This window comes from Meriones unguiculatus, chromosome 6, assembly GCF_030254825.1.
Source record: "Meriones unguiculatus strain TT.TT164.6M chromosome 6, Bangor_MerUng_6.1, whole genome shotgun sequence".
Classification (NCBI taxonomy): Eukaryota; Metazoa; Chordata; class Mammalia; order Rodentia; family Muridae; genus Meriones; species Meriones unguiculatus.
In genome coordinates this window covers 97,491,783-97,511,269 of record NC_083354.1, presented here as the reverse complement: position 1 = coordinate 97,511,269, position 19,487 = coordinate 97,491,783, and the positions used below count along the sequence as shown (strand labels likewise).

Below are 19,487 nucleotides of genomic sequence, written 5' to 3'. Positions count from 1 at the left end.
ACAAGGCCTGATAGTCACAACATTTTTAGCCATAATTCCCTGATCCAAACTGATACTGTTGCTAGTGTTGAGGCTTGAATATATGTACAATGAGAATGCACTGTCCCACTTTAATGCATTGTACATATTCATGCCATCCTAGCAGTCTCTAAAATACTTTCCACATACGTATTGCTAACCTTCAGAGTAAACTTCATGTGTTTATATGATGTAATCACAAAACTTAGAACGAAACCTGATATCTACAGTGTCACCACTAACTACCTTAAAGAGTGTTGGAACCCTGTCATCTAGTATAGGTGGACAATACCTCACCTTTCTGCCTTTTCTCCAACCACATTTTTTATTTGGGGAATTGAAATGGAAGAATGAATAGACCCATTATTTATAGAAAAATTACTGGGATAATATTCAGCAATGAGAAGCTAAACAAGAAGGAGGACCGTGGGGTAAGATGCTCAATCTTCATTCAGAAAGGCAAACGGGATAAACATCAAAAGAAGGTGAAAACAAGGAACAAGACAGAAGCCTACCACAGAGGGACTCTGAAAGACTTTACCCAGCAGGGTATTAAAGAAGATGCTGCGACTCATAGCCATACAGTGGGCAGAGTGCAGGGAATCTTGTGAAAGAAGGGAGAGACAGAAATACCTGAAGGGTCTGGAGCTCCACAAGGAAAGCAACAGAACCAAAGAATCTGGGCACAGGGGTCTTTTCTAAGACTGATACTCCAACCAAGGACCATTCATGGAGATAACCTAGAACCCCTTGCTCAGATATAGCCCGTAGCAGCTCAGTGTCCAAGTGGGTACTCTAATAAGGGGAAAAGGGAATGTCTCTGTCATGAACTCAGTGGCTGGCTCTTTGATCACCTCCCTCTGAGAGTGGGGGCAGCCTTAAGAGGCCATAGGGAAGACTATGAAAAACAGTCCTGATGAGACCTGATAGGCTAGGGTCAGATGGAAAGGAAGGAGATCCTCCCCTATCAGTGGACTGGGGAAGGGAAATGGGCAGAGATGAGGGAGGGAAAGAGAGTGGATTTGGGAGGGGACAAGGAAGGGGCTACAGCTGGTATACAAAGTAAATAAATTGTAATAAATAAAATTTATTTTTAATTTAAAAAATATATAAGATATAAAAAAGAAAAGGTTACCTATATATTTTTATAATAAACTTTTTTTAAAGCTTATTGTGGTGCATCAAAATTTATAAAACAATGGTTAGTTTCCTCTTAACTCACATTATGAAAAAAAAATGAATGTCCTGGATTTTAACTTCTAAATTGTTTTTATTGTTATGAAAGATTAGTAAGTTCAAAATCCAGTCAATTTAAAGCTCAAATCTAACAGTGGAAGATTACTTTAATAAAATAATAGTATGCAAAATTAATGAAAAGACCATAACTTTTAGGAGTTGTGATAACTCAGGAGAAAACTGCAGAGAGAGGAACAAGGTATGATTTTATTTGTCCATTATTTCTTGGAATGTTCACAGGAGACGACATACAAGTAGAGAAATAACTACTGTTTTCAGCATTATTTCCACGTATGAAATTTTGCAAATGGAATGTACCAATCCTGGCAATTAGAGGGAATTCTGTTAGTGTGGAGTGCAGTTTCTCTTATTGAGCACTTACTATTTGCAAACCACTTTGGGAAGTGAAACTAGGTACATGGCAGGTCTATCATTTCTTCCTTGTAAAGCACCACATTCCCACTAAGTAATAAATCCTGACTGTGATTCTAGGTACTCTGACATCAGGGTTTTTCACTGAGAGACTACCCTTCTTAGAGTCTCATATAAAACCAAGCATTTAGGAAGATCAGCATGCTAATTTGAATGTTTATTTATATATTCTTACCATTTTGAGGCCCTAGATTTGATAATCTCATTTTAAATAAATGTGCTTACATGTAAACATACACAGATGTATGCATGTAATTGTAAAATAAAAAATAACTGAAAATATCTGTATCTTTTACATACTTTTAACAGCTCACCCCTCTTGAGAGTTCCCTGTTTATTCATGGTTTTTCCAAATGACTTATTAGCAACCCAAGGTAGTAGCCATTTGCTTTCTCCCCCCTAGAAGCTCAGAAGAAGCAGTTGGAGGAGAGTATAGAGCTGATCCAAGACGAATGTGTGTCAGAGAATGCAGACCACTCCATAGAGGAGCCTGCTGAAGGAGGGCAAGAAGCGGATGGAGGAGAGATGACTGATGGGATAGAGGAGGACTTCGATGAAGATGGGGGTCACGAGCTGGTAGGAATGCAATATTCGTTGTCTGCCTCTGTTGGGTGACAGCAATGGCATTTGAGTAATGTATTCAAGTAAGAATTAAATAATTTGAGACACATTTAAAATCTTGTATGACTATATTTAAGGGAACATCAATATAGTGCTTTGCACATAGCAAGTGCTCAATGTGTTCGTTTTTAAATAATATAAACTATGAGGTTGAAAATGAATATAAACTATATAAGTACTGTATACAATGGTAAGTCCCAAATGAAAAATCTTTCTTCCTCACATTCTCTATCATATAAAAAAAATTGCATTTGTAGAGTTAAATGTGTGGATAGATATAATATGGTGGTGACAAAAATCATCTCTTATAAAACACATGGAAGCTTCTTTTAAAATCTTTTAAATTTTTATTTACTTTACTTATTTATTTTGTCTGCACATGTGCACACATGCTTTAACACATCTGTGCAGGTCAAAGAATAACTTGCTTGTAGGTAGTAGAAGCCAGGGAAGACTCAGGTTGTCAGTCTTTACAGCAAGCACACATACTCACCGAGCCATCTCATCATTAGTTTTACTGAAAGGAAAAAGTCACACACACTAGCTGTGTGGCCAGCCATGAGCTCCACAATTGGCCTGCCATGGTGACTACTAGTATGTGACCCATCATGACCCCATCATTTCCAGTGTCAGTGCTGCTTGACAATCAAATATTATTTTTTGTATGAACAATCCAATTTTTGAACATTTCTTTTACTTTTAATTTTTTCTAATTGCAGTTTATTCACTTTGTATCCCCTCTGTACCTCCTTCCTCCTCCCTGCCCAATCCCACCCTCCCTTCCTATTCTCCATCCCTGCCCCTCCCCTAGTCCACTGATAGGGGAGGTCTTTCTCCCCTTCCTTCTGATCCTAGTCTATCAGGTCTCATCAGGAGTGGCTGCATTGTCTTCCTCTGTGGCCTAGTAAGGCTGCAACCCTAATGATCAAAGATCAGGCCAATCAGTTCATGTCAGAGACAGTCCCTGTTCCCATTACTATGGAACCCACTTGGACACTGAACTGCCATGGGCTAAATCTGTGCAGGGGTTCTAGTGTGTGTCCATGAATGGTCCTTGGTTGGAGTATCAGTCTCAGAAAAGACCAAATATTATTTTACAGAATTTACCTAAGACCATATTCTTAAATATTTTATTTTCCCAATGTTGGAATTAGTGTGCTATTCACTTCCATGCACCCTTTCCTTGACAATTACACTAGACAATTGGTAAAAACATGTTGCTACCATGAAATTAAAAATTATGTCTCAAAGAACTTAATTAGTAAAGGTGTGTGAAAGCATAAATATGTGTATGTTAGAATGTGTGTTTGGGTGTGTGTTGTATATGTGATTAACTCTCAATTGTATCTATAGATGATCTTACATATTATATATACATATATATTTACTAAATATATAATAACAAGTTCTTCCATGTAATATTATATTCCTATTTATTTTAAAACCTATGGTTGCTTAAGTAATTTTGTTATGGTTATTACCATTGTTGTTTGATATAGTGATAAACTTCTCGACCAATTCAATGAAATTGTAATATATCAGAATTCTAAATTCATTTTTAATATCCAGCTTTATTTAAATGTCATGGTGCATTCATTTAAGCTTTTCAAATATAAGCTTTCAACAATTACCATGTTTCCTTCAAACTTTTACTTCAGATTGAGGTTTTGAAAATGTGAGGTCTGCCCACTGTTTTAGAATTATAATGAAATGATTTTATCAAAGACACGAAGGAAGGAAAAAGGTTTCTCAGTGCCCTAACTTAATAGCATAATTTCCCTACTTGCTCTCATCTGAAATCTTTTTCAGTATTTCTTTGATTGGTTTGCCAGGAGAATGTCATGTTGTTATTCCCAGCGGTTGCTTTTCTTCATTTGTTTCTCAGCAAGATTGTGTATAACTAGCTACTTCTTTTTTTTCTCTGAGAGTCCCCTTATTCACCATTTGGTCACTATCAGTCTAGTAAGCTAAAGCTAGTCCTTCTTTAAGTAGCCCAGTTGGCCAGGACATTGTAGTTGATACTTATTATTTCTATCACCTCCCAAGTAGAACTCAGAGATATCAGAGCTTTAAGTATCTTCTACAGACTAAAAGCCTCTAATCTACATTTGTATTTCTAATTGAATGATATAGTACTCTTACTATTCGCCTGACGGATACCAGGCTGCTATCCAATATACATCTCAAACTAAATGGTCAGAGTAGCTTTAATTTTTTTTCTTGCTGTCTTTCTAAGTCTTCCTCATTCAATATACACTGTCACCCATACACAAAATTATGACAGTAAATTGGAAGGGATTATTTCTCCTCTTCTGCTACTTATTAATTTTGCCTCCATATCACAGCCAAATGTGAGTTTTGCACCCACTGCAAATACCCTGACTCAATGAAATGAATTGATCAAAGACAAGAAGCAAGGACGTCCTTTAGGCTATTTTTATCAGGCTTGGTTGTCCACTGTTCCCAGATGAATCAAATAGCATGAAATAACAGGAAAGTATTACAACCAAAATGCCATGTAGGAAAGCAAGAAACCCAGCATTCAGCATGCCCTTCTGCCTGACATAAAAAGAAAACTTGTGGAGGGAGGTGTATGTGGCTAAGCAGTTGTTGTTGGTCTCTGTGTTGTTAGTTGCTACTTTTATTCTAGTTCCTCAAGATAGTTCTAGAGATATCCTTGTCACAGGAAAAGAGAGTCTTGTTCTCCTGAAATATTTGCTTCTACATAAGAAAGAACTTTACACAGAGTTATCTGTCTAAAAAGCTTTTCTATTCCTAGAACCCAAAGGGCTTCAGACTTAAAGCAAGGACTGGAGATTTTCAAATGAATGTAGAGAAAGAGATGTTGTAAAACTGACAGTAAGATGCATTGGTCATTCTTGACTTTTTGCTTTAATCCCTCAAAGAGGATGAGATAAATTGGATATCACCAGTTTTGAGATAGACACTCCTTGCAAGATTTAATATACATATGTGCAAAATTGAGTGGAGATGTAATCCAGTCAATACAGATAGAAAATGTATGCAGAGATGGAAGGCCTCTGCTGCCATTGGTTACCATAAACCCAAATGAAGAATTATAGCTTTTGTAAAAAAGCACTTTCTAAGAACCTGCACAAGCGGAAGAAAAGGACCAACATGGTTATGCAATAGAGAAACGGAACTGAGGCAAATAGGAAGTATCAGGATCAAAAATCACCACAGATGAAAATCTCAAGAACTGAGAAGTAGATCATCTCAACTATCATGAGATCACTCCAACTATTCTAAGAACTAAGGATTAAGACATTTTCTGAATTGACAAATAAGAGGTTGTATGTCTGGTTTTAGTTCCAGATCTGACACCTTGGACTCATTAAACAAATAACTTTGTTGAGTCTTAAGCTTATTGTGTTCAACAAAGAGTAAGTTGGAAATATATTTGTGTGTCTGTATGTGTGTGTATGTGTGCATATGGATGTGCATTGTTATGTGTGTGAGCCCATGACTGTTCAGGTACACCTGTGTAGGTGGAAGTCTGCCTACAGTTGGTGGTGGGTGGGAAAGATCAATATTGTCTTCTTTGCTCTCTGTCCACTGTTTACAATGAGACAGTTTCTCACTGAAGCAGAGACCCACCAGAAAGCTAGATTGGTTAGCCAGAGGACTGTAGAAATCTGCCTGTCTCTATTTCCACTCCTGGATTAGGGTTATATTCTATTCATGCCTGAGTTTCTCATATGGGTGCTGAAGGTAACTAACTCAGATCCTCATGGTTATGTGGCATGAACTTTATAGGCCATGTATCTTCCAGCCCAAATCTGAAAGCCATGTCATTCTACCATGCCTCTGAGTGGCCATGTGTCAGGAAAGCCACATGTCTAATGGGACAGAACTTTCATGCAGTCATGTGAATAATCTCAAGCCATCAGAAAGCACCTGATCAGAGGAGACCTTCTGTCTAGAAGCACAAAGATTTTTCTCCCTGAGCCTTTGCTTTATAATTGGAAGCTTGGGGAAAAAAATAATTAACTCTTTTTAAAGTAATTTTTAATAATTTATTTAATTTTACATTGTGTGCATTGGTTGGTGTGAGGGTGTCAGATTCTGTGGAAGTGGAGTTACAGACAGTTGTGAGCTTCCATGTGGGTACTGGAAATGAAACCCAAGTCCTTTGGAAGAGCAGACAATGCTCTTAACCATTAAAATGTCTCCCCAGTCCAAGAATTAGCTCTTATTACATATGGTACTTCACTTTGTTCTGGGATTTGGAACACAATAATTGTGGATGATTTAAATGTTTGGTCCCTGCTACAGAAACAGAAACTGGAGTCTGTTCCTCCTAGTGATTAGTCAAGGAGACATTCCTTGGTGTTATTTACACTGTTTATCTTCTTTTCCAACCACATGAAAAAAATTCATACCTGATGTTTAAAAAAAGTAAAAGCACATTTTTTTTTCTTTTTTGCCATAACAGAGGACATTATAAGTGTGCACACAGGTGACACAATGATGCAATGGAGTAGGTGACATAAATCAAAGATAACCTGTTTCCCAAATGCCTAGCTGATTACTCAAGCACAACTTTGTTCCAGGAGAATGAACAAGGAAGTAGGGATCTAATCTTAACAAACTAAGGTCCAACACAATGAGCTAGTGGGATGACTGACAGGTCTTATGTGAAGAAGAAGCCAAGGACATGAACACTAGCTATTAAATAACATCTACTGAATATCCATGGAGTGAAATCAACTTCCCTGTGTCAGTCTAATCACATAGCATTAGAAGCCTACTTAGCATGAACTTGGTACTGTCACAACTTGCAAAAATAGCTTTAGTGACTGCTTCAAGTGTGGAATTATGAAACTAAGGATATGGCTTCTTGTCTCGAGTAGCTAAGTGTCAGAGATATGGTAGACTCCCTTCATGCATTGAAAAGCAGACTTGCTCTTTATTTGTTTATGAGAATCCACCCAAAGCTAAAATTTATGGCTATAGTACTCTACCCCAATTTATTAGACTATTAAAAAGCAAATTAGAATTTATTTAAAATTAAAGTCTATACCAATGTGCTGCATGCTCACTATCAAAACACTATTCTATTCCTACCTGTAAATATACCCACTAGCAAACATTTACACTGTTTCCTTAAGTGAATATCACAAGTTTGTGCTGTCAGAAAAAAAAATGAATGAAAATCTTATTTCTTAAAGGGATAAGCATTTGCTGATTGGTAAGGCCACAGGCCTAACATATAAGAAAGAATGCAAAGCAGTTAGAGTCATATGGAAAAGAGGTCTTAGGAGAAGAATAGCACACATTGAGAACAGTCAGTACAGAATCATGTAGAAGGGCTTGGAGCTTTACCTTGAAAGGTGCCAAATTAAAAAGAAAGCAATGCTTCTGTCAAAGAAAATTTTCTGATTACCCTTCCCTGTCCTTACATAATTTTAATGAGTACCTACCTGAAACTGAAAACACTTTCAAAGCCTTTGGGAATGACTTAGTGAGGGTGAGACCACTGGCTGCAAAGCTGTGATGACCTGAATTCAAATCCTCGGACCTCATGTAAAAGCCAGGTATGATTGCATGTGCCTGTAACCCTAGTGTTCAAGCAGAGACAAACTTGCTGAGCTCTGCTGGTGTCAGCCTTGCTCTGGGCTCAGTAAGATACTCTTTCTGAAGAGAACAAGATAAAAAAAATATTAATGAAGGATATTTTATATCCTCCTTTGGCCTCTACACAAGCATGGACATATATATCTTTATACAGCAAACTAACCCCCTCCCACACACACACACACACAATAGAAAAAGAAAATGTGGATAATGTATTTTTATGTGACAGGACAGAAAAATTCACAGATAAGATGTTTCCTTTTCAAATACTTCCGTTCTCTTTACTTCTGCCAAACTTATATTCTTCGTATATAAATTAATATAATCACAAGTAAAAGTAGCTGGAAAAACACTAATGTTCATAACAGCGTTATTCATAATCACCAGAATCTGGAAACAACCTAAATGTCCCTCAACTGAAGAACATACACAGAGATTGAGGTACATTTACACAATGGAATACTATTCAGTAATTAAAAACAAGGAAATTTTGAAATTTGCGGATAAATGGATAGACTAGGAAAGATCATCCTGAGTGAAGTAACCCAGAAACAGAAAGACACACATGGTATATATTCACTTATAAGTGGATAACAGTCATATAATTTAGGATAATCATACTAAAATCTGTACACCTAAAGAAGCTAAATAACAAAGAGGATCCAAGAGAAGAGACTTAATCCTTATTCAGGAGGGCAAACAGGATAGACATCGAGAGTGGAAGACAAGGAACAGGAAGACAAGGAACAGGACAGGAGCCTTCCATAGGGGCCTCTGAATGACTCTACCTAGCAGGGTATCTAAGCAGATGCTAAGACTCAGAAACAAACTTTTGCAGGGAATCTTATGGAAGAAGCAAGAAATAGAAAGACCTGGATGGGACAAGAGCTCCACAAGGAGACCATCAGAGCCAAAGAATCTGGTCTCAGGGGTTCCTGCAGAGGCTAATGAATCAACCAAGGACCATGCAAGGAGAGGACCTAGACCCCCTGCTCAGATGTAGCCCATGGGCACCTCAGTCTTCATGGGGGCTCCCTCGTAAGGAGAGCAGGGGCTGTGTCCAACATGAACTCAGTGGCTGGCTCTTTGATCACCTCCCCCTGGCAAGGTGGCCTAACAGAGAAAGAGGATCCAGACAGTCCAGATAACACCCGATAGACAAGAGTCAGTTAGTAGGGGATGAGGGCCTCTCCTATCAGTGGATTAAGGGAGGGACATTGGAGGGTGGGATGGGGTAAAGGGAGGGTGAGACTGGGAGGAGATGAGGGATGGCTCTACAGCTGGGATACAAAGTGAATAAATTGTAATAAATAATAATAATTAAGAAAAAAATAATAAAAAACATTTAGCTTTCTCCTGCTTTACAAAGACACTCTTCCCAACATTTTCCTGGGCAATTTACATCTCATTCCTAGTGCATCTTAACAGAGCCAGTTGAGTGCATCTGGGGAAGCAGCCTAGGGTTCAGTACTTGCATCAGAATGGGGTTTGAAACTACAAAGCAAAGTAATCAATGTCGTAAGTTGTTATAGATAAGCAAAGCACTTGAATGGATTAAGGAGAATTTGAGTTCTTTTGAATTCTATTTGCAATGACTTTTTCCTTTGATGACTACAAGCAACCTAATCAAGACAACACTAGTAAGAATTACCTATCCAGGCATGTGATGTTTAGGCATGCAAGCTGAGCACTATTTTCTAATTCCTCTTTTAGAACTTAACAAAGCAGTCAACTAAGCATTAAGCCTCAGGAGTCTTCCAGCTATTGAATTTATATGCCTGTTGGGAAAGTCTGACCACAGTGTAATCCTGCAGTTGAGGAGAACTCAAAGTAAGCATTGTGGTAAAATCACTGAAAATGGAAAGGCATAAAGCATTCTGATCAATATTGTTGCCTCTGTTTATAAACCTGGAGATAGCTTCTTTTTTGAAACTTCTTTTTCCTTTTCCTGGTGAAATCCTTCACCAAGATGTTCTCCTTGCTTCTATTTCCTTTGTTGCCATTTAAATTAAAACGCTAGCTAGAGGAAAATGAACCTATTAGAATTACAACTCACAAGGATGTATAAAAGTGGTTCCTTAATCTATGTAACTTAGGTACTTTTATTTTTGATACCCAGAGACCCTTACTTTGAAACCTGTCAGTCTAGTCCATGCTACATAGCTCTTGTTCTCCCTAAGTTAAAGACTAAAGAGTAAGGAAAGTCATCTTAAAGTATGATTAGTGTCGTGAATAGGATAAAACGCCAAGATACATATGTCCTGGCAGCCAGTTAACTAGGCCTTCATTACAGAAATGAGATGTGGTTTGGCTTTTGATGAGAGGCTTGGGCTGTTCTAGGTAAATGGGCCTATATGAGGACAGGTAAAGTGATGTGTCTGGGTGTTGAGTTCACAAAGTAAGGACTTTTGATGGTTAATTTTGCTTCTTAACTTGATTGGATTAATAAATACTTAATGGTATTGACAACACACATCTTTGTGTCATTCTATGATGCTGATTCCAAGTAGGGAAAACACATCCTAAATGTGGCAGCATCAATTGATGAGCTGTAGTATAAAGGTAAATAAAAAAGGGGAAAACGGTAAGTCTAGGGAAATGGTTCAAAGGATAAAGTGCTCAGATTCACAGGACCCACATAAAAGCAAAACATGACCATGTGCCCCTGTAACTCCAGTGCCGAAGAGTTGAGACAGACAGGTCTCAGCTAATGGGCCAGCCAGTATAGCCCAAGTGGTAATCTTCAGATCTTCAGGCTCACTGAGGGACTTTTCTCAAAAAAAAAAAAAAAATGGCGAACAGAAGACACTGAAAGTCAAGCTTGGCACAGCATTGTCCTTAATCTGCTTTCTCATCCACCCTGATGAGTTCCCATTGCCATGAAAGGATGATTGTACTGTGAAGCTGTGAACAAAATAAACCCTTTCTGCCATGAGCTGTTTCTTGACAAATTAACAGAAAAATAATACAGAAGTGATCTCTCACTGCTGGTTTTCACCCTGGGGTCTGTCTCTCTGGGAGCTCTTCTGGCTCCATAAGAATGGCTGCTCTTCAGAAATTCCAGCCTTGCTATTCTTGGCATCTCACATAACTTGAATGGTTTTAATTTCAGCTAAAGAACTCTGTGTAACCCCTGGCATTAGGTGATGTAATTCATAACCAAGACCCCTGTCTGCAGTGGTTGGCAAAAGAAGTCAACCCTCCGTGACTATTGACACTGCTTATCTGAGACTTTGCAAGGCTCAGTGATTTTGTCTGTAAAGCCGAGTTTACAATTGCATAATTGATCAAGGGCTTCTGGGAGGAAGCAGTGAAGTGTCTTGAGACCCTCTCTCAAAGATATTCAATTAGAAATTAGTTAAGTCTTAGTTTAAAAAAAAATGTTTTCTTTTGTTATCTTTTTTCACTTCTTTTCATTTTGGTAGCCTTAATGTTACCAAGCCAGATCAAACTTTGACAGAGTAACATTAGTCACAGCACATTAATAATTAAAACACTGACTGTGTATCAACCTTTTCTCAGCCCCAGTGGGTTCCTCCCACTCAGAGTCTCCACTAGCTGTTCCTGGGGGATGAGAAGTGACTCAGTCAGCAGTCAGAATCAAGTGTAAGTGAATTCTTCTGTTATCTTCTCACTACCTGCTTGTCTCTTGATAATGCAGCACTGTTGAAATCCCCAGTCAAAATGGCTTCCCCCATATCCAAAGACACAGAATCCAAAGGGAGCAGTTGTTGCCAGGTTCTTTTCAGACTCACTATTTCAGAGAAACCATACCATATTCCATAGTTAATCTAGGAAAATGATGACTCTCCCCTAAATTCACTTTGCAAACACATTCAGAGCCCAGGTTTGATGCCTGAGTCATGAAAATTACAATCAAGAAGAGTAACATGAGCTACTGCCACAGGGTCCAGCAATCTCTCTTTTTAGATTGTTCTCTGAAGAGCTGTCATTTAAGTTTGTAAAGCTGAAGGCAGCCAGTAGGATCTACTTAAGCATCACCAAAAACCTCCTGGCTCAGAGTAAAAGCAGGTTCTCACTGACATCACAAGACCATGCATGACCTGATGCAATCATCTCTCTGGCTAGCACCTATTTCTCTCCCTTTAACCCCCATCAGCCATATGATCTCCATCAGCCACGTGACCTCCAGGTACCTGCCCCACAGCCTTGCTACACATACCCCACAGAATGTGGGAGCAAGAAGAAAGGCAGAGCCAGGAAGGCTTTGGTGCCGTGCAGTTTTTAAGTGAGCAAATTGGAAACTGCTTGCATAGATGAGAAGATTAGTATGTACTACTACCAGGTGGTCTGGGCAAATGTTTGTGGTAGAGACACGGGGTCTTCAGATGCAAATCTCATAGTTAAATTTGCATTTCAGAATAATAATGAACAGGTTTGTGATAGAATCATGTTTTATGTATTACATGGAACATGGTTATAGCATAATTTTTTCTTTTTTTCAAAGCCTCAAATTCAACTGATTTTCTGATTTTTATTTGATAACCTCCATAGAGAAAAGATTGCATGCTATCTTTGAGCACATTATTTAACTTTCTAGCTTTGATATTATTATGAAATTAGAATAGAAGAACTCTACTATAACATTCTTGTGTGTGCTTCTCTATGTGTCTTTGTAAGTGTGTTTCTGTGTATGTATTTGTCTGTCAGTGTGTGTGTGAAAGAGAGAAAGGAGAGAGAGAAAAAAGAGAGAGAGGGAATGCTAAAGAGAGAAAAAGAGGGGGAAATTAATGCTAGGGAACAGACTCAGACAATCCGTCATGCTAGGATAGTTCTCTGCCAGTGAGCTATATTCTTGTCAGGTCATCGTGCTCTTGAAAAGGGATCATATATGGTTTATTAAAAAACTGGTACAAAGATACTTTAATATTTCATAAACTCTGAAAGTTTTTCATAACAATACTCACCTTGGCCTTAACATATTTTGTCAAATATGATATTAGGAAAATTATATTCATGATTACACACTAAATTAATTTGAACTCATTGCATTGGTATTACATCAAGGTTTAGTTAGTAATAAATGATTACTATAAACATTAAATACATAACTATAATATGAGCCAACATTTTATATTTCTTGCTATGGTATATATCCCACCTATTCTGATAATAGAATCTTTAACATGTTAAGTAAAATTAATGATACCAAAAAAGAAAAAAAAACTGGTACAAAATGAACAAGAAAATTTTATCCACTGTTATCATTTTTTTGCAAATTTCATTGGTTAGTTCATTTTTGTTGCTATAACAAAATATGCAGGCTGTATTATGTATAAAGGTATAAGTTTTGTTTGGATGAGTTATATGCTAGCTATATAGTTCTGGAAGAAAGGAAGTCCTACTTGATGGTGCCAGCATATGTGTGGTATATGTTAACAAAACTTTTATGTGATTCAGAGCACAGAACAACCAGGTGGTTTAGATTTCTCTCTTTCTCTTCATAAAGCAGTTCATTGTATGGCCTCTCCCTCATTACTTTATCTGACACTTATTCCTTCCTAGGCTACATCTCATCATACCATTACTATGAGAATTTAGAAGCTGTAGGACCTCTAGTATATTTCTTCAAGTGAAGCTGTTTCTAAGGCATTACTGCATTTCCAGAAACCAGTTTTGTGCAGGGCACTATATCTTTAAGGAACTATAGAACGTTAAAAATTTCTTAAATAACTACTTTTTATTTCACAAGAATGCACTCAGAAAATACGTATAGTATTCAGAGATATATTTTGATTTTGTCTTGTTAAAATTTTCTTTCATTTAGTAGTTGCCAACTCATTCAACTCAAAAGAACTTTAGTCCTCTCCTGTGCTTTGTCTTTTGGACAGTATTAACCAGAGTCAGCAATGATTTATGATTTTCAATTTCATCTTTGCTACAGATTTGTTCTCTGATCTAACCACAAATTTCATAAGTTTGTTTTATAAATTATCTGAATATGCAAAAATCCTTGAATATCACATTTTCTTTAGACACCTAGTCATTAATTCTTTGACCCAACAACTACAGGGGACTAAAGAAAAGGCTCAGCTTTTAATAACTGACTCTTCTTCTAGAGAACTCAGGTTCAATTCCCAGCACCCTCATAGCAACTCACACTTACCTATATTATAATTCTGGGAAATCCAAAGCCCTTTCCAAGCATCCACAGAAACCATACATGCCCATAAATTGCAGACACACACTCAGAAAAAACACCTATATCCATAAAACAATTTTAAAGGAAATAACAACTACAACATTTTTCAAAAACAAAATACTGACAAACTATTAAAGGGCGAGGTATTTCCAATTGCTAAAGAACAGAAAACAAGGCAGTCATTTCTGGGTTCTGCCTGGATTAAGTAGCAGAGAATGCTGCAGCCAGAGCCACAGTCAGACTCTAAGAGGGCAGCACTTTCAGGCCACTCACCCTGAGTTGTGGAGTAGAGCATTGTGAATGAGATGCCAATATAAGCCAAAACTCCTGAGCAAAGTTCTCACGTTTCTTTAGTTAACAAAAATCTGCACAGATAAGATAGTCAAGTCAGTCCTGGTTTAATTCATTTACTCTTACAAGAACCCTGCAGATGGCTTTCATACTCTCGTTTCATAGATAACAACACTAAGGCTTTTTTTTTTTCTCTTACACGGTTTATTAAAGGCTGGCTCCACAAAAGGGAACAGAATATGGGACAAAGAAACACTTGAACGAATTAGGGAAGCCAACTGGGGAGCTGATTGTTTATTTGGAGGAAAGCAGTGGGACTCTGGACTAGAACCATCACATGGTAAAACCTTTGTAGAAATAAACCTCAGCTTCTGTGTGCCAATAGGCATCCCAACTGAGGCTTCTGCTGTCTGAAGTCTGAGAAACCCGAAACTAGGGAAACTTGGGCTCCTACCTGTACCTAAAAATATTGATGATAGCTTTTGGAAAGTGGGACTTAAATGTTCTCATGCATGACTGATGTGAACAAACACGGGGTACAACAACTCAAATACAAAATCCAAAAGGCAAACAGATTACTTTTCTGGTGCAGTAAGCACATGAAAACTTTGCTACCAACTTCACTGCTCTAGAAAATACCAACTGAAAACAGTCTCAGCGCTCTGGGAGGCTGAGTAGACTAGGCCAGCAGGGTGGTAAGACCTTGCTTCAAACAACTGCAAAAAAAAAAAAAAAACCAAACACCTTAGGAATGGTTTTTACTCTCAAAGAGATGAGAGGAATTGGAAATGTGGAAACATTTTGGACAGTTGTAGCGGTAGTGAGCCATAATATGGGGGAACCATAAATCTCAGAATCCCACTTCCCACTAGTTTAAGCCTAACTAGTACACCAGTCCTTCAGTCCAGTGTTTTTCTTCTCAACATTACCTTTTCTAATAGAAAAGAGTGAAAGAATAACTAAAATACCTGTTTTATTTGGTCAATAGACAATTTATAACTATATAAACCATTTTTCAATATAAATTGTAGTGATAGGTTTTTACATTAAGACCATTTTAGGTGACAAGACATTTATTATTGGCATTTATTGTTGTGATTTATTTCAAAAGTAACTTTGGTAAGAAGAGAAATTTATTAAATATTAAAGTAAATTGTAAAATCTTTAATAGCTCCACCTCCTTTTGCGAGGGATTAAAATACATTCTTTTCATTTGTTGCCCCCCACCTTCTTCACTTGAAGGTTGGGTTTTGCTACAAAGCCTGGGCTAGCCTCAAAGTTATGATGCTCTTGTTTCAGGCTTCTAAATACTGGGATTATAGGTATGTACCAGTATGCTCAGCTTCAAATTCTTTTAAATCATGATTGGAGCAATAGTTTGAATTATGTGATAATTTGTATTAAAAACAGTACTTTCAGAAAGAAAGAAAGAAAGAAAGAAAGAAAGAAAGAAAGAAAGAAAGAAAGAAAGAAAGAAAGAAAGAAAGAAAAAGAAAACAGTCTCAGGTAACACTGCGACTTCCTTTCTGAGAATGGTGTCCACTGATTGATGCTGTGACATACAGGAATGAGTGTGAATACCTGAAATGCACCATTGCATGTAAACAAACAAACAAAGTGAGTTAGGGGAAGCTTTGACTTTCCTAGAATACAGTTCTGCACTTATCCTGGAGAGGATCCGTCACTACCCACCTCTAATCCTACAACTGCTGAAAAGCTTCCTGGTGTTGCCAATCGGAGATAATACGCACAAGCTCTCAACTGGGACATCCACTGCAGCATAGCTGCCACTTCTAGACAGGAAATTGGTCTCAGGCTGGTTCTTCTCTCCAGTCTGTTGTAAACCGCTTAGTACCCTATGACTGTATGGGATGCAGAATAAAAGGGTACTGGATTCTGCATGTTGTTTGACACACCGGGTCACGCTTGCATTCACCACATACATTGTTCGGTCTTACTTAACCCCAGTCTATTTTATCTGTCTAGAATATGTGTCATCTCTTTAAGACCATCTTAGCATGTCAAGGTCACTTGGTCCATGAATAGAGCAGTGACCCAGAGCATAATTATTGATTTTATTCTTTTCTTTATGCTCTGCACATAAATCATACCTAACTTGCTACTCAAAAATATAATTATTTTTCTTCTCTTGGCTTCACTGATTTGCAAATATCTCAGGGTTTATTTTATTTTGAATTTTTATTTAGTGTAATAGTTAGCATACATCAATGTTAATAAATACCATGCTAAGAGAAAAATAAACAGAAACTGTCCTCAATCACCCACATATTATTATGATCATTTTAAGCATATTTTACTGTCAATTGTGATTAGATTCTGTTCCAACTACTACTCTATATCACTCCCTCTGTGACTTAGGGGATTATTATGTAAGCATAGAAGCAAACAGTTTTTATTATTGCATTCCCAAGGACATTCTGGCAACAGACAGCCTTACTTTTGAAGGCACTGTAGGGGAAATGGGAGATTTAACAGCAACTCCTGGAAGGTAGTCTTGACTTTGCTCTGTTCCTTTACACTCACTGCTGCTGTAGAATTGTCTCCCAAGAGTGATAAAAATGCAAATAAGAAGTAATCTGAATTTTAACTAAGCAAGCCAGAAAATAAGCCTGCCTCTAACTCCTGATGCTTAAAGGCAAAAAGTACAGAGAACACACACATGTGAAAGAACACAAGTGTACACAAATATAGATCTTAGAAAATTCAAACTAAAGTGTACCCTGGTGAATAAGGAAAATGCTTTGATGTGCACTGCAGATAAGAGAACAATAGGTTCAGATTAATTTTTAAAAATGGACTTCAGGGCTAAGACCGCTGACATATGGTAGATGTGCCATTTTCTTTCCTTTTTTTAATTAATTAATTTAGTTACTTAGTTAGCTACTTAGTTATTTTAGGCTAGTAATGATTTGTTTTACCCTAGATCTCTTGTCTAACTAGTCTCTGGTTCTTGGTTACACAAGCTGTGTTGGACACACGCTCTTTCCCATAGAGAGGGCCTTGTGTCAATCAGACATTATTTGTTTGTTCTGTGCCACAACTTCTGTGCCTCCATCGACCTAGCATACTTTGTAGGCAGGACAGAAAGATTTTATGGCTGTGTTGGTGTAGATCTTTCTCTCTCAGTGACCTGCACAGTACATTTCTGCACCAAATAGATTAGAACTTAAGAGTAAAATTTCCATGTAGTTGCCAGCTTGATTTTTCCATGTCCAATGAGTTGAGTAGATGTTGTTCTCAGCAGTGTGGCCTCTGCTGTCAGTTTTCAGAGAGGAATCATTTGTCTTAGCATCAGCCCAGATTGTTTGGGGGTTTCCATGGGACCCCCCTTGGCCAACAGCTCAATTTAATTCATCACAGTTCCTCCACTGGAAGCCTTAGTTGACTACAAGAGATGGCCAGTCGAAACTCTTTATCCCCCAATACTGAGTCCTCATTAGAGTCACCTTTATAGATTCTAAGAAGTTTCTATGGCACCAGATTTCTACACCTCCACTGAAATGTTCCCATTTCCAGATACAACTCCCACAATATTTCCCTCCACCCCATCTCTCCCCCAACAGATTCTTCATATTCATCCTCACACACCCCAATGCAGGGAGATCCTTGGGTCATCCCTAGACTTCTCTTTACCTAAGCTCTCTAGGTCTATGGATAATATTTTGGTTATTGAAGAGTAAGTTAGCCTGGGTATAGTTATCCTGAGTAAAGAGCCATCTTGACTCAGAGCTGAATTCAGGTACCAGGAAATATCACAAAATGTGCACCTGGCAGAAAACAAAGTTAACTCTCCTAGCAACAGCCTCCAGGAAATATAACAGAATAAATGCTTCATAGAAAATAGAGACAAATTCCCTGGCAATAATCAATGAGAATTGGTTGGAAATCAGATGGGAATATTCTCCCCAATGTTTTAGATATGGTTTAGAAAAATAGCCATTGTGATTATATGCCTTAGCCATTGTGATTATGTGCCTCAGAAAAGGTCACCCCACTCTGCTAAACTTCACCCAATTCTGTAACGCCAAGGCCCCCCTGCTTGCTGCCATGGAAACCCCCTGCTCACAGACTTTCCCTTTAAAAATCCTGTTCACTCAGAGCTCAGGGTCCCAATTCTCTACTACTGTGTCAGTGAGACTTAGGTCCCAGTTCGATCACTCTTGTAATAAAGCTATCTTGCTATTGCATAGAGTTGCCTTCTGGTGGTCTCTGAGGGTCCCATGAACCTGGCATTACATTATCATTTACTTAATGGTTATTATCCACTTATAGTAAATACATGACATTTTTATCTTTCTGGGTCTGGGTTACCTCTTTCTGGATGGTTTTTCTCTAGTTCCTTGCATTTGCCTGCAAATTTCATAATGTCACTTCTTTTTTGTTTGTTTTGTTTTATAGCAGATGAATAATACTCCATTGTGAGAATATATCCCAGTTTCTTTATCAATTATGTTGGGAACATATGGTTTGTTATAGTTTCTGGATATTATGAATGAAACTATAATGAGCATTATTGCCTTGAAGTAGATTTATTCCCAACTTTCTGAGAACAGCCATACTGATTTCCATAGTAGCTGTACAAGCGTGCTTTACCACGAGCAATGGAGGAGTTTTCCCTTGCTCTATATCCTTACCAACATGAGCTGTCATTTGGGTTATTGATCTTAGATATTCTGACAAGTAAAACATGAAATCTCAAAGTAGTTGTGATTCACATTGTCCTTATGGCTCAGAATGTTGAACATTTCTTTAAGCATTTCACAACCATTTGATACTCTTCTATTGAGAATTCTGTTTAGCTCTGTTACTCACTTTATTATTTTTTTGTTACTCACTTTTTAAAATATTTTTATTTTAATTTTTATTAATTATACTTTATTCACTTTGTATCCGCCCATAGCTCCGTCCCTTCTCCCCTCCCAATTCCACCCTCCCTCCTTGTTCTCCATGCATACCTCTCCCCAAGTTCACTGACAGGAGAGGTCCTCCTCTTCTTCCTTCTGACCCTAGCCTATCAGGTCTCATCAGGAGTGGTTGCATTGTCTTCCTCTGTGACCTGGTAAGGCTAATCCCCCCTCAGGGTGAGGTGATCAAAGAGCAGGCCAAT

The 19,487-nt window shown here is 37.9% G+C and overlaps 1 protein-coding gene across 19 annotated transcripts in view; it reads left to right on the top strand.

Moving 5' to 3' along the window:
• The window catches only part of Ralyl (RALY RNA binding protein like), a 755,733-nt gene that overhangs the window by 699,335 nt on the left and 36,911 nt on the right, over positions 1 to 19,487 (top strand). For 17 of the 19 annotated variants that reach the window (XM_060385769.1, XM_060385776.1, XM_060385783.1 and 14 more), the window contains one exon: positions 2,090 to 2,262. The exons of the other annotated variants lie outside the window; for them this stretch is intronic. In XM_060385769.1, coding sequence (XP_060241752.1) covers positions 2,090 to 2,262 — 173 coding nt within the window. The remainder of the gene's footprint in view (positions 1 to 2,089; positions 2,263 to 19,487) is intronic. 19 annotated transcript variants of the gene reach the window in all.